Source organism: Ciconia boyciana, chromosome 1 (assembly GCF_034638445.1).
Source record: "Ciconia boyciana chromosome 1, ASM3463844v1, whole genome shotgun sequence".
NCBI lineage: Eukaryota > Metazoa > Chordata > Aves > Ciconiiformes > Ciconiidae > Ciconia > Ciconia boyciana.
This window is the reverse complement of record NC_132934.1, coordinates 198,103,670-198,119,705: the sequence shown is the minus strand read 5'-3', so window position 1 is coordinate 198,119,705 and position 16,036 is coordinate 198,103,670. Positions and strand designations below refer to the sequence as shown.

General features: G+C 40.1%; 1 protein-coding gene across 1 annotated transcript in view; it reads right to left on the bottom strand.

Moving 5' to 3' along the window:
- Positions 1-16,036, bottom strand: part of ATP8A2 (ATPase phospholipid transporting 8A2) — a 349,297-nt gene that overhangs the window by 154,811 nt on the left and 178,450 nt on the right. The window contains exon 26 of the mRNA XM_072850471.1: positions 388-571. Coding sequence (XP_072706572.1) covers positions 388-571 — 184 coding nt within the window. The remainder of the gene's footprint in view (positions 1-387; positions 572-16,036) is intronic.

Sequence of the window (16,036 nt, the reverse complement as noted above, 5' to 3'; positions counted from 1 at the left end):
AGCAAACTCTTACACAGCTGGTTATAATGCCTACTCAGAGTAAGAGAAAAGAGCTTACATGAAGAGAGATAAGTTACACTTGAAAGCATGTTAACATACGCATCATGGAAAGTGCTTCTCCCTGATTACTGAAGAACCAAGACATTGTACAGCTGTCAGAAGGAAACTGAAACTTTGAGGAGAGATGGAGCTTTGCCCTGAAGAATACAAAATCATAATAATGAATCCCAAAAATACATCCAAGATATCTGTTTTAGACAGCTGCCTTGAAAAGGAAACAAGCAGAGATGCTCCTAGCTTAAAGGCTAGGAGAAGCCATCAAGCACTACATGGCCACACAGCACGTCTGACAACAGGATATGGAAGTTGCCTTTTTTTGCCTCTGACCTGTGCAATAGCATAATCTGAGCAATTGGTTGCCTGCATGCCCTCATTGCCACTGATCCCCACTCCAACATGAGCCGTCTGGATCATTCCTACATCGTTGGCACCATCCCCAATGGCAAGTGTTATGGCATTGACGTGTTTCTTGACCATGTCTACTATTTCAGACTTCTGTAGAGGAGATACTCTGAAAAGGAGAGAAAAAGGTGTCAGTTTCTCACAGGCTGAGCTATGCGCCTTTCCCAAAAGGACAGCTGTAATCTACATTTAGAAGTAATCAAAGGGCAGTTGCTAGGAAGTTTCTTTATTCAACAACTAAGCTTCAGAACCTGTGCCAAACCATTTCAGAAGGAAAAAGTAGCTTTAAAAATACATTCACATTTATCATTACTGGCTCATTTTATGCAAAAGAGATCAAATAGACATGAAAGGTTTAAAAGCTTTGTTTTCCTTCCCCAGCCCCAACCTGATACACTTTGGCATACACCAGTGACATTATATTGGGAACACTGGAGAAAGGAGTTTCCTCTTCAACTACCAAGGCTTACAGACTAACAGTGCAGGCCCTATCTGCTGTCAACAGTGCATCTCCATCCAGAAGGTAGAAGACCACTAATACACTGAGAGAATAAATCGGAGACATTTTCAGTGGTTTGGCAGAAGGTACTGCAGGCTTACCTTATTCCCTCCTCCAGCTTACTTCCCCACTTGCCAGGCCATTTTCCAACCTCAGATGACACAGTCAGAATCAGAAAGAATAAGGCCTCTCCCTGATCTCACATATGCCTTGCATGCTGGTGCAACTCTGACTTGAGCGATGATGTTACTCAATTCCAATTCAAAAACAAAAGGCTGACTCCATAACATCTGAATATTCTTATCAGTTTTATTGGTAGTTACTTTAACATGACCCTTCTCTCATTTTATATCAGTTCCAGTTCAATACAAATTCATGGAATTCAACAGAGTTAAACTAGTCTAAACCAGGGAGAAGTGAAAAAACACTCAGGACTAGGCTACTAAATTGGATAGGACACCCAAAATGCCCTTTTTTCATAGAAAAGGTGGATCAGATTACCAAATCATATGAGGTATTCTGGAAATACCTACATGTAGATTAAATATTTCCATTCTAACCCCATCTGTACAAACAACCCTAATTCCTTTCCCCATCAGTTTTAGTTAAAGTTCCAAATGATTTTATATTCCCTTAAATAAAGCTTTAGACAAAACTTTTCCACATCTCAAGTCAGCCACATAACACTCAACAAAAAGAATGTAACTGATATCTAAAAGCTTTACTATTAAAATAGGGAGAGAATGGGGAGCTTGGGGAACAGGGGAGACAGTTTTTTTACATGGCATTTTTTCCAGAGTCTACATCCTGTGGGAGCAACTTATACAGCATTTTAATACACCCAGCTGGATTACTGCTGATCAAAAAAACTAGAGTTATCTTGTTCAGCATTTTGCTTTATGGCCTTGGTTTTGTTTAGTGCTGACCACCTCTTAAAATTACTTGATGAGTAATTGGGGGAGAAAGAGTTCCTAAGAAAAATTTGCTGGGCTCAAAATTCACATGTGAATTTAACCACCTGAAAAGTCTAGCAGCTGTCCTGTTCCTAGAAGCTGAAAACAGGAAAAAGTTGACTGCACCATAAAAGTTTCTTAATACCATTGGATAGATTTATTAAGCGCTCAACTACCTGGCAATGGAAACACCACTTGGCACTGCAGGGGCCCAGTTAAACTACCAACACAAAATCCTAACACACTAACCAACCTATGGTGCATGAAAGGTGTCAGTTTATAATTATAAAGCTGCTCTGAATATAGTCTGCATCAGATTTTAACTTCTCTCTCATACATACACACATGCACACTCCCCTCTACCCCACCCCCCAATCTTCACATGATAAAATACTAAAGCATGGAGCAAGCAATCAACAAGGACTTCAAGTCATAAAATGGGAACTCCAGAGGGACTTGGAGCCAGTTCTGGAGAAATAGGATTGACAAGTACACAGACCCCCATTACCAGCCCCAGGGGCACCTCTACTGCACAGGACCATATACTTTTGGCAGTCTCCTCGTGCGATTATTTCATTTCAGCTGAGCACTGTGTGTATCTGCTAACGTCCTCCTCAGACAGATGCATCTCTTAGAAGTCCAGTTTGCATTCATTTAGTTGTCAGTTGCATGGCAATAGAAATAGCCAAGAAATTTCCTGGGTTTAAATATGCTTAAAGTAATGGAGAAATGAAAAAAGACAGATTGTAAACAGCATCTCTGTTTAAGCTAGCAGCTTGTCTACATACACTGCAGACATGACCAGAATGTGGCAGGGATGCTTGAGCTTGTTCTAGTGCAGTTTAGCTGCAACATGTCAGGCAAGCTAATATAGCCTGTATTCACTTCTATGTCTGCAGTGTAGGTGTGGCTTCAGATCTTAAGTCAACTCTGACATTAATGACATATTATTTGTCAAATCAATGGAATGCCCCAATATAAACACATTTATCAACTACTGCATAATGTACACAGAGTATGCTTTTACTGTCTTGACCAAATAAAGTTAATTATACTCACACTTATAGAACACCCAGTTAAAGACTAACATCTTTATATGCCTAATAAGACTAAACAAGCTACAAGAAACACTAGATATATGCTTTAAACACAAAAATATTTCTGCACTTGGTTTAAGAAGATGAAATCTAAGACAAGATTTCAGCATAAAGCATTATAGTTGTTTATTCTAAACAGAAGCTTTATAGCAATCATCCTCTTTGACACCTCCCCATCAAGCACAGCCCCAAACTCCAGAGAACACGATTTGCTGCACACAGTGTATTAACTACAAAATTTGCAAAATGAGATGGCTACTTATTTCCTGAGGGGTTTTACAGCCCTCCCAACTCACACTCTCAGCCTCCAAACCTCTTCTGCTCCTTGTAATCTATTTGGTACCAACACACTGCATGAGATGACATTAATCCCCTTAGCCAGATGATCTGAGCCATGGTCCATTTCTGCACATTTGATAGGCTGTCTACATGAATAACTGGAAGATTATAGCGCAGGACACTTAACCTGCAGCTTCCCCCAGGTGATATCTTGGAAGGGGAGGAGGAATAGCCAAGTTCACAAAGACTCCTGGACAAATGAATAAGTTCAAAGTAAAAAGCACAAGGAAAGCACTAACTACTTTGGAGAAAAATTTTGCAGCGACAGGCAACTGTTGGTAATTATCATTTGGTGGAACATCCCTGGCTTTCACTGCAGAACTAACTGCAGCAATATCAGGATGTAATCCTTGCCTTGATATGCACCCAAATAAGAATTAAGATGTGAGCAAAACATCAGTTGCATCAAAATCTTCTGCTTACTCATGTATTCACTTGTCAGACAGCAATGCTTCTTACAAAGGTTCTTAGAATGCAACTCAAAATAGTTCACTGGCAATTTTTGTTTATACATAAGTTATTTTTATTGTCTCTGCTCAAAAGCATCTTTGACAACAGATACCATCAACTTAGTCTAGACTGATTCTCTCTTTTACGCATACTCCTGGAAAAAAAAAAGAAGTCAGGTTTCAAATACCAAAATTATAGCTACAGGATCAAGTTTTCAGATTCTTGCTCAAACGGCTTCCCTGAAAATCTGAATTTAACCTACTCAGGCTGCAGAGAGCCTGGGGTCAAGGCTGCATCTTCATAAAGTATTTAGCATTCAACGTTTGGCTGTGCAATATAAAGTGCTTGTGGATGATGGAAGGGATGCACAGAGTTGTCAGCCATACAGCAGACCTGCTAACTTGCCCCACCTCTGGGACTTACTTCCAGTAGTCTCACTCTTGAGAGAGTAAAAGCTGATATGGAAAAATGGAAGGTTCTCATCAGTCTCAAGCCTGCTTAGTCTTTATCAGCACCTTTAACAGATTAATACAGAAAGCAGTTTCCATCCTGAATGAGATGACTGATGCCTTGATATCACATTGCTTCCTCTGTAATGGGATGGGTGGAAGCAAGAGAGAGCACAAAGCACTATACCTTGGGAAGAAGCTGGGAGAGAAATGCAGCCCAGATCCAGGGACCCTCAGAAAGATATGGACCTAATTATCCTCAGGTCACTTAAATCCATAAGGGAACTGTGGAAGGAGGCAGGGGTAAGTAGTTTTCAGATAATGCAGTACTATATTGTTACTATCAGTACATACTTTAAGGTCCCTCTTGTACTTAGAGGAAGCTCATGCAAAAAAATAGCACAGGGCACACCACAGAGCAGTAACACAGTTAGTTTCCACAGAGGATGTTGTAAGTGGCTTCCCATTGACTTCTGCAGATCAGCTCCCAATGGCTTTAAACGTTCAGTGTGCATTTACTTCTTTAGCCTGGGTACACATATTTATGATCAAACTTCTTACCTGATAAGTTTTGCCTGTTCAGTAAAGTTCTACTCATATGGTTTAGTCTTAGGTAGCCTGCAAGGAGTAGGGAGCTGGACTCTATGATCCTTATGGGTCCCTTCCAGCTTGATATATTCTATGATTTTGTGACTCTACTCAGCATTTTGCTGGAAGGTTTTGGAAGGTTTGCCCAGGCTTACTTTATTTCTTCAAGAAGATAATTCAAGCATAGATGGAGGATCTTCCAGTTCAATTTTTTTTCATCAGGAATACTTATGGGACCAGAGCAATTCACAAATCCTATCAGTTCTGTCATCTTTCAGTGAAAGATTTCACCCACCCCCAGTGAAGTGGCAATACTTTCAAAAATAAATACCAAACGTTTTATTTAGAAACCCATTTTGGTAGCAAAATTTTTAAAACCTCAAAAGTAAGTAGAAGTAAAACATTAAAATATCCATTTTAACCAAGCAAAGCAATGCAACAGAGCTTTAACTTCAATTTTTAATGTACTGCAACTGATTTAAATCAATCAATTTCTTTACTGCACTTTTGCAATCTGGCAAGGCAGCTATCCCTCTTATTCCCAGACTCCATCTAATATATCAAGATGGATGCAATCACAACCGAGACGGAAAGGACACAATCAGCACACCCAGTCCTGTGTCACATAGGTCAGCTACACTCCACAGGATACTATCAGCTGGAAGTGAGAAACAGTTTCTTAATTCTGTCCCTATGCATATCTGTATTTATTGCAGTTACAGATGCATGAGAGCAACTGATGGCAACTGTAAATAATACTTCTCACACAGGCCCTTAAACTACAGCTGCATCACTGCAGATGCTTCAAAGTATACAGACAAAAATCACAGATGGGAAATAAAAATGCATTATTTCAGAAAATCATTAGTTCTATTTATTACATTCAAGTCTAAAGGACTCAATGAAGACAGGGTCCTGCTAGAGTAGACACTGAGACTATCAACTGTATATAAACAGACATAATTAATAAAGAACAAGGTAAGTAAACTTTATTAAAGTCCGTTTATAAGACATAGACAGAAAGAGATTAGGTAATTTATAAAAGATCAGTTTATATCCAGACCATCGTACAAGACCATGAAGGGAAGGCAGCCCCACAAGCTCTTCCACACCTGAGCAAGGCACAGCTTGATGCTGAGTCTCAGCACCCTCCTCTGTTTCCTCTACATGTGTTCGTTTTTGTGGGGATTTTTTTGTTTGTGGGTGCCCTCCCCCAAAACAAGGAGACTAGAGCATTTCTGTTGAAGACTGCATACTTCCCCACCCCCAATGTGATACAAAATACTCCTAAGACATTCTTACCCACACTTTTAATGTTCATTTGTGAAAAGAGGAAGGAAGCTGTTTCAAGTATTACCTCCTTCTGCTTCCACGCTGTAACAGGGATTAAACACAAAGACATTAATGTCTTTAACATGAAACATTAATTTGATATTCTACTTCCTTGAAATGCCTTGTTAATGCAACACAAGAGGCCCTTAAGAGCCTACCTTTATTGCAGTGAACATGATTTTGCCCTGTTCTATCGTAAAATACACTAGTACTTCAAGATGCTCAGTGACCTCATCTTCAGAAAAGGCAGAGATGGGAGACAGCCCAGAAAGAGCTGAGCGCTATCAATAATATTGACATGTAAGTGTATGCATTGGTCCCCAGAAAAAGCAGCAAGATAAATTAGCACACCACTAAAAGTAATGCTCAGAAAGCAAGGAATGTTACCATGACACCATATTTAGCAGTTTTTAATTACACATTGATTTCTCCTGACACACACCAGGGTGCAGATTTCAACTATGTGTCATCCAAACAAGAGCTAGTCTTGAAATACAGTCGTGATACTCAGAGATATCTTGGATAGACTGATAATGATGCAGTAACCCACACAAAAGAGTGAACAAAAGCACACAAAACTCAAAATGTGCATTACATTGAATGCTTTTAATTTACCAAGTGCTCCAAATCTCCTTCACCTGCTGACAACCACGATTTCACAGGGACTGGCTGTGGCGCAGTACTTACAACTTTGGAGACAGCATTGAGTGAACTGATGGATAGTTTAACGTTCACAAAAAGCACCAAAGGAATTCATCCAACTAAATATAAGTGCCTTTAATGGAGACATCTCTATCTGCACTAATCACACCACGCTCCTTTTATAGTCAATGGAGAGAAACAGGCACTTCTGGAGTGCAATTCATCTGGCTTATTTTAGACATGTACTTTAAGGATATAGTTCATCTCCTCTTATAAGTGTCCTTTTCTCTCCACCAAGGTAAAGGGGGCTGAAGGTAACTAGTTCACATGAAAAAGCCTACTACTGACACGTAAAATTACACAGGATGAAACCCATCTTGCACTACTTCAGTGTTAAATACCTTCAAATTAATCAGGTGCACAAGCTTTTCCTCTCTTGCTTTCTAGGAAGGTGGAATGCCTGCTTCCTCTCAACACAGGCACCCAAGGCTGAACTGATTGATACACCATGTCCTCCTTTCCTTCTCTTAAAATTCTTGCTTCTTGACTGCACTTCCAGCTCTTGCTAATTCTTTTTTACAGTAATTTCCCAGTCCCATCTCTTCTGAACACAGACAACTACAAGTCTTAGCAAGCCTCTACTGGCTTCTGTAAAAACAGCCACAGCTTCACCACCCTTTGTCATTTCAGCTGCAATCTCAGTTCTCCATACTTTCTTAATTTTTTTTTTCCTGAGTAGATTATCCTCCAGACTGCTTCACTTGTCCAAATTTATCAGACTGATTTCAAGTCTATTTCTTAATTTTTAAGAGTTTTACATCTTATTTCACTTATTAGGAGTCTCACTTCATCTTGTTGTAACTACAAAAAAATTCCTTCCTTCAGTTTTTCAGCCTGACGTGCTAGTCACATACCTGACTTTCTGAGCAACATATATTAACTCTACATTTCCGGCTATCCAGAACAGGATATTTTTGATGCCTAGCATGGCTCTAAGTCAAAACACATGCACACACCCCTACATACATGCTCATAGAACATGTAGCAGTTCTTTTTAATTTAATGGTTACCAAAATAGTTCCTTCTGCATCACTTTAGGTATAATAGAAATGCCTTCTTAATATAAAGCTCTCTTTGTAGTTATAAAGCCACTGAATCTTACACAGTCTTCTGAAGAGGAAGAACCCAAATTCATTTAGTATCTTTTTATCACAAATTTTTTTTTTTCCTAATTATATATGTTCCCTCTTTTTTAAAATATATGTATCACTAGAGAAATTCTCCCTTGCATTCCATATTTCAACAACTTATTTGCCATTCAGATTTGCCACTGAAATGATCTCCAGAGGACAAGGACTAAGAAATAATATCTTTATAAGATGGATTCAATGTATTAAGCAGTGTGATATAATACACAGTGCCCCAGTGAACACAGGGTTAAGTTTCAAGTCAGCATCCTCCTTCCTCTTTGATATCCCTCCCTGCATGTTTCTGTCTTGATTGCCCTTCCCCCAACCTGCTTTACGGGGCAAAGATTAAAAAGGGAAAATCTAGTCTGGAAAATGAATAATTTGGAAAGTGATGAGTTGGCATAAACACGGTGTTGAATGGGAGACTATTTTGCATTTTTAACTATAATGGTCGCTAGTAGCAACAGCTATAATACATTTTTAAAGTGAAACTAATGTATCAAATTAATTTTGAGCTTCCCTCACCCCAAGCTGATTAAGGCACATTCATTTCCATGCTAATCAGCCTGAGCAGTTCTCATGCAACACAGAAATCTGCCTTTTTCTAATGACAGAGCAAAAAAATTTCTCTGTAAAATGTACGGATTAGTGCCTTTCTAACCTTGAGGACATGCACAGAGAGCGAGCACCCGTATATTTCACACAGCAGAGTTGTTTATAGACTTTTGCAACACATGATGGAATTAAGTGACAATTGAGACTATGGCCATTAATAAGCATGTCAGACCATTTAGCAAGGCTCTGCCCTGCGGTGAAGCCAACAGATCAACCGGAGGGCCCAGGGTGAGCACCTGCCTCTAGAAGCAGAACAGCAATACTGCGGTAGCATCAGCCACGCCACGTGGGCAGCGTTGTTGCCTGACAGGCACTCCTCTCCTCCACAGTAACTACAGCTCAGAAATACAAAATACAGCAGCTTCAGACAGCATTACTATTGCAAACTACTGCTTCTTTCAGGATCATATACCTAAGAAACAAACCACATACATTAACACGGGAGGAAGATGAAGGGAGATGTACCTAGTAGATTTGAGGTAGTTTGCCATTTCAGCAGTGCTACAAGCACTGACAATTTTATTTCTTCATTCTGAGTTCTAATAACTCTGCATTATTTATTCTTCTCCCTCTCTACAAAAAGTCTCCTGGAATTTAAAATGAGAATGCATATAAATGATCAACTTGCATGTTATTGTTGAAAAGCCTAGGATCTCTGAATTACATGCTCCTGGAACTGACGGATTGACACAATCCCAAGCAGGGTATGTTACCCAGTAATTATCGTCAGAGGGCTGCAATGTACCAGTATATCATGGTGAGGACTCGCTACCCAAAATGAAAGTACCACCTATTTGTAAAAAGCGAGATTTTTAATTTCAGAATTATCAGTATACCTCAGAAGTCAGGGTCATGTTGTACCAGGGAAGAAAGGTGAGCTCCCAAAAAATTTTTTTCATGACACCACTGAAGAAATGCAAGTTATTTCCCACCCTTCCCTGAAGTCCAGTCTCTATTTAACAAGAACAAAATCCTTGTGGTGAAGTCCCTAAATCTTTAGACATTCGGAAAAAAAGAACCAAACATCTGGTTTTAACAACCTCTCTGCAGCTAGGGAAGTTGAGCACCAGGGTGTTCCCACCAAGATTAAAAAAAGCTCAGACCACTTTTAGGTAGAACTGGAAGTCTGACTGGGATCAGCTCAGTCTTGGTCAACTATTAAATCCACGCTCTGTTCAAAGACAGGTTAAGTATTAACTTACAGAAAAACTTTCACACCATGTTCACTGCTCCCAAACACAAGCTGCAAGAAAGGTTCTTAATATCAACCTCTAACTTCAGACTCAATACAAAGCCACACTGCTAAGAAAACAGTGGGGAAGGGAAGGAGGAAAAAGAAAGGAGTAATATTCTAAAGTCAGTTATACACAAAGTCCATGATTAAATTGAAGCATTAAAATACTGCATCTAGGGTAAGGGGGTGCTTCTGTCATGTTCAGACACCACCTATACTGTAAGTTAATATGACCAAATTTACATCAAGAAGGTTCAGTAATACCATCTCTGCCCATGGCCAGCCACTAACATGGCCATATTGCTAGGGCACCTGTAAGCCTCTAACACATGGTTCCAACATACCCATATCTTGGTGAATGTTTCCATATTCAGGTTTAAGACACAGAAACGCCCCATGGTTTGTGAAAACAACGGTGATTAATAGCAGCTGCTTCTGTAACAGCAAAATAGAACAACAGACAGCAGAGTGAACACAACATATATTGGTTCCCTGCACCCCTGATTATCAAGCACCTTTCAAGTGAGAGGACCCTGTTGCAGAGGAGAGCATGTGGAACTGAAGCCGCACATCACATGCTGTCACACAGGGCATGAGGACACCACCTGCTGTAATAGCATGGGCAACTGTCAGGCAAGAGGAGGCCAACCTGGTCCAGTCTCACTTCTGCCACACTTGGGGAGCAATTGCTTGAGCTAACTGTCCCCAGAAGCTTGTCCAGGCATTTTGGAGCAGTCCAGGCAGAGTCAGGGAGTCCTGTAACAGCACAGGATGGACAATCACAGTCCAGTGTCCATGCTTGCTCCTTAGCATTCTTATTAACAGTGTATGCACAGCCTGAAGTGCTTAACACACAAGGAAAAGCTTCACAAATCTCAACTCCCTCTGTTTTTTCCAAACTTGCACTGACTTCAGAATTATGCCTCTTGTGAAAGCTCCAAGCTGGCCACCTTGCTGTTATTGAAAGGAATCTTCAGGGGTTTTGAAAAAAATTCAAAGAAATTGCAGTTTTCATTTCCTGCACGTGTCTCAACTCTGAGCTGATTTGCTTTTGCACATATGATTTTTAGTTTTAGTCTCATCCATATTTCTGACCACAGGATCAGTCATACCAGTACAGACAGAGCTTTGCACAAGACAGCGCTCCATGGAGTAGAGACAGTCAAAAAAAGCACAAATATTTTGCTTAATAGCTCAAATGAGGCCAGCAATTTTGTTTCCTGAATTAGACTAAGAATACAGAACTAGGAGCCAAGTCTTCACAGTGTCAAACCACTGCATCTTTATAGAAAGGACACAAAATGCTGCAGTTCCAGTTTGGTAACATACATGTCCATGTTTCACAGGACGTGCTTAGTTAGTGCTAAATAACAGATGCCAGGACAGATCGTCCCGTCTACTGCCCCTTTTACTTAAGGAGAATAAAAAGAGACACTTGAACAATTTTACATAAGGAGCTTTAGAACAGCAGAGAGAAGACAGGTGCATTTAAGTTAACCTTTTCCTGAAAGCGAGCAGAAGAATATTGCCTGAAGGACCTTCTTTCCTGGAGAGAAAACCAGCTTTGAAACGTTTCAACAGGCATTATAATGAGCCCTTTTCTATTAACTTGTGGTCTTCTAAGGTGAACTGTTGGGCAACTGAGAGGCAGCAATAAAGTATCAGCCCATTACTAGGGGCAGAGGAGAGCAGATTTCTTCCACATCCACTTTTATACCAGATTGGTCTGAGAATAAGAAAGGCATCTTCTCGCTGCTACAATGATTTTAAGCACTGGGCTACTTCAGACCATTAGTGCCACAGTAATGCTGAATTTGAGCTCGTCCAAGTCATTAGTGCCAATAGAATGTGAAGTATCAGAGCTACCTTATTATTGCTAAGGTAACTTAGATCACCCATGGCCTAGGCTACGACTGGAAGAGCTAAATGAGCCAGACCACGTGAAACATCTCCTCAAAAAGATACCATGGAAATTGAGAAAAAAAGGAATTGCTAGGAGTTTAACTGTATCCACTAGCACTCTTCATGACTCAAGCAAGATCAAAAGTAAAAAAACCTGGGAGGAAAAAATGATGACTTGCCCAGTGCTGAAAAATTCATGGGCTCTATAGGAAGCAGGAAAGGGGCTTTTGTGAGTTAGACAGGATACTCTCCACATGTATCCGAGTATATCAGCATGGCTAAGTTGATGCATTCTTTTTTAAATCCAGCCATGAAAAGCAAGTCAGCTTACTGTGCCTTCTGTCTAGAGAAAGGCTTAGAGCCTATGCATGCTCACCTTAGTAAAATGGCTTTTGTAGCAGCATGTAGTCTACTCTCAGTTTACACAGTAAAATTTATTTTATTTTTTAGTTAAAAGCTAAGACTTGGAAGCCTAAATTCACATAAACCTGTTTACTATATGTCAGATTTATATATTTAACACACTGGCAAAATTCAAACAACAGCAATTCATTTTCAAAATACACTGAGAAAAATCCCATAGCTAAACAGGCTATTGAGGTAAAAAGGGATCCCCACTTTCAAATATGACCTGCAACTGGTAAGCTCTTAAGACATGTTGTGGAAGCTGAACATAGATGTGATAAGGTGAAAAGCTATAACGTTCAAAGGACTCAGCAGATACACAGTGCCTTCTACAAGCTCCTACTAGCTCTACAAGCTAATCTACAAGGCAGGATACAAGGCATACTAATGTACACACTATCTTTAAATAAACTGTGCCCAAGAGAGCCTAGAGAAGGTGGGGCGCGGGGAGATGGGGACAATAAGCAAGAGGCTGATCACAAGCCCCCTAAAATCAGATGTGCTAATTGTTTTGGTGATGACAATTGCGTATGGGAATTCACTGTCAGGCTTCACATGGCACAGCTTGTACTCTGACCACCAAAGCGGTTGGCTGGCTTGCTGGGCTGCCAGCATGCATCTTCAGGGTACTACAAATTAAGTTTTGAAAAGCCACTTCACTTTGCATACATCTATACAATTCTCTATACCCTATTTCTCCAAATAGGGTCAGAGCAGCCTTCCTAGAAGTTTGCTGGCAGTCACATGCAAGGCATAGTCAAAGGTTACTACCGCAAAATTCCAGGAGGACTCAGCAACTCTAATCTAACATGAAAGTGGTCAAAACACTCAGTTCATGAAGTTGGAGAGATATAATATGAGCAGCTCTCCCATGAGTATAATGGAAAAACATCAAGATTACAGACTACTAATAAGCCTTACGTTCACACTTGATCATGACTTAAAAATCAAAGCTAACACTTTGGATTAAAAAAACTCCATAAAAACAGATTGAATGCCAAAAAAAGTAAATTACTAAATCTTCTGGATGTAAAAAAAACCAAACAATTTACATGAACAGAAAACCTGTTTATTCTCTAAATGCACTTGGCTATGATAGTACTGTAGATGCCCTGCTGTGTAATTTTTAGGAATACAGATTTTATTCTCGTTCACATTCTTCATATCCAGTACAAATAACACCCCAAATGCAAGCCAACGTGTTGGAGCACAGCAGAGCGATTAGCCCAAGTGAGGATCCAACTATTTTAATGTATTTGAGACATAACTAACACATTATACTTTGTATAAAATATAGTTCACAGGAATACAGTCAAACACACAGTGTCCAACTGACAACGTTCAGAGTACCATGAGGCTCCATCCTGCTCAGCATCATCAGTAAGCCAGATGGTGACAAAAAGGATACCCTCAGCAAGTCTGCAGATGACACTGAACTAGCCGGACTAGATTACAAGGAGTCACAGGGCTTTTATTCAAAGGAACCTTGAGAAATTCAGGGACTGAGCCAACAAACCTTACAGAGTTCAGATGGAGAAAGGCAAAGCTCCACACCTGGGACAGAATAACCTCATGTACTAGTGCAGGCTGGGAAATGACTGAGTAGCAGCCCTGCTGAAGAGGAGCTAGTTGTTGTGGGGGTCATCAGGTTCAATGTGAGATGCAAGCGCACTGTTAGTGTGATCAAGGCACATTGTGTACCAGGTAGTGATCCAGTACACGAGTGTGACCAGGACAAAGACAGAAATTATTATCAGTCCTCCCCTCAGCACAGGTGAGGCAACATCTATAATATGGCCAGGTTTAGAGCCCAAGTTGAAAAGGGAAGGAGAGAAACTGGAAAGAGTCCAGCAGAGGATTACTAAGATGGTCAAGGGTCTAAAATACATAACCTGTAAGAGGTTGTGTCACCTGGGCTCATGCAGGTAAGGGGCAGTTTAACAACAGTGTGCTACTGCTTAACATGGAGTTACTTAAACTCTCCTGTCACATCAAACGATATAACAAGGGCCAACAGCCACAGATTGCAAACTGGGAGGTCCAGGCTGGGTATCATAGATGTTTTCATTAAGGTATTGAGCAATGGAAAAGATTTGCCAGCAAGGTTGTGGAATCTCTGCCCATAAGCATTTTCCATGGCTCAACTACAGAAAGTCATGGCTGACATGATCTACTGTGGATGACAACCCTGCCTTGAGCAAGAGGTTGGACTAGGCCTCCAGAGGTCTCTTCCACCTAGACTGTTCTACATCTGAAGTCTCAGTTTAGTGACAATGGAAGGACTTTCCTACTAAAGGACTGATATGGTCCCTGAAGAGGGTTCCCATGTAGTTCTGTCAAACAATGAAGCCTGGATTTCAAACAAGTACACTTAGTTCACATGCTGCCTTGTGTGCTAAAGGTCTCCAGTGAGACACAGCATAACTGGGCACTGCAGTAGATAAGTGACCTTATCTCCTTCCTCTGCATGCAGTCATCATCCCATGTTACTGGAGCACCTTCCCCGGGTAAACAGTCTTCTCCTTCCAGCCTTGCCTTTTCCTCATCCATCAGCACTTCAGACTCTTCTCACCATCACATCACCCCCTTTCTTTTGCCTGAATAACCCACTGGTGTTGAAGTTATTTATATAACTTCATGCATCGTATCCTTAACTTGAGATTTCTCTATTTTAAACAGTGGATACATTAGACTTAGCAACATTACGTTAACAACGCTTTGGGTAGACACTATAAAATTTTTTGGTTATTTTTATGCCACAGACTCTTCAGAAAAAAAAAATACATCTGGCATAAAAGCCAATCCATCAAAATAAACAAACATATCTCTTGAGAAAGCTAGACAGGCAGTGTAGAGTCAACAGAAACTGCTCTGATCCAGCAAGAAAGTTCCACATGGAAAAGATCCCTTCCCAAAGGGTCAGCTCTCAAAGACTTAGATTTTTTTAGAAGGACTCTCCAAATTACTATTTCCAAATTTAGCAAAAATGAACATTTTAATCTCATTAATGCATGATGTCTGATCATAACCCAGTTTTCAGAGAAAGTCGGACCTTATAGTAACAGATATTTCTAGTTTCTTTCCCTCACCTTTGCTAGGTAAAAGGAAATTGAGAACTAGATCTAATTCTCCTAATTTAAGAATACCGATCAGGAGTAAATAGTAGAACTGCAAACTGACCATTAGCCTCATTTCTATATAACAGTTGCTATGAAACTTTAGCATATGTATTAGAGTTGGAATCTTCCTAAATGCTTTGTGTTTTACTATGAAGAAGAGGTTTGACAAGAGACATGGAGGTTCTAAGAAAAACAAAACCCTTTTCAGTTACATTATGCCATAATTATCATGGTGAATGCTAACTTCTACGTTAAGATTTCACAGCCTTTTATATCTGAGCCACACTGTTATTCTTCTCTATCCCTCCTATGTTTGACTACATATTGTGACATCTATAAAACAGCATAAATAAGACTATTAGGAAAGCCACAGATGCATTTTAAGTTGCTCTTTACTCAATTTAATAGCTGACAATAATCACTATGAGCCCAGTCTAAGGCTAATCTTTCCATGGATTTTAATGGGGCTTGAGTAAGCTCCAAATGATCAGTCAGTCCTCTGTAGACCTGGGTTCTCCCAATAAGTTCACCTTAAAAAGCTTCCAAGGGAAGTTACACCCACGTGTCATGCAGAAATTCTGAATATTTAGCATTAGCAACTATCTTTGCATTACTATTCCCAGTACATCATGCAGCAGCAGATAAAGAAATCAACTCATTTGTGCATGTTAATCAATAAATGAAGCAAACCATCACAAGAGCCACTGAGAGTTCTCTCCCCATCTGTAGCATTTGCCTAGTTGCTAGAGAGACTAAAGGA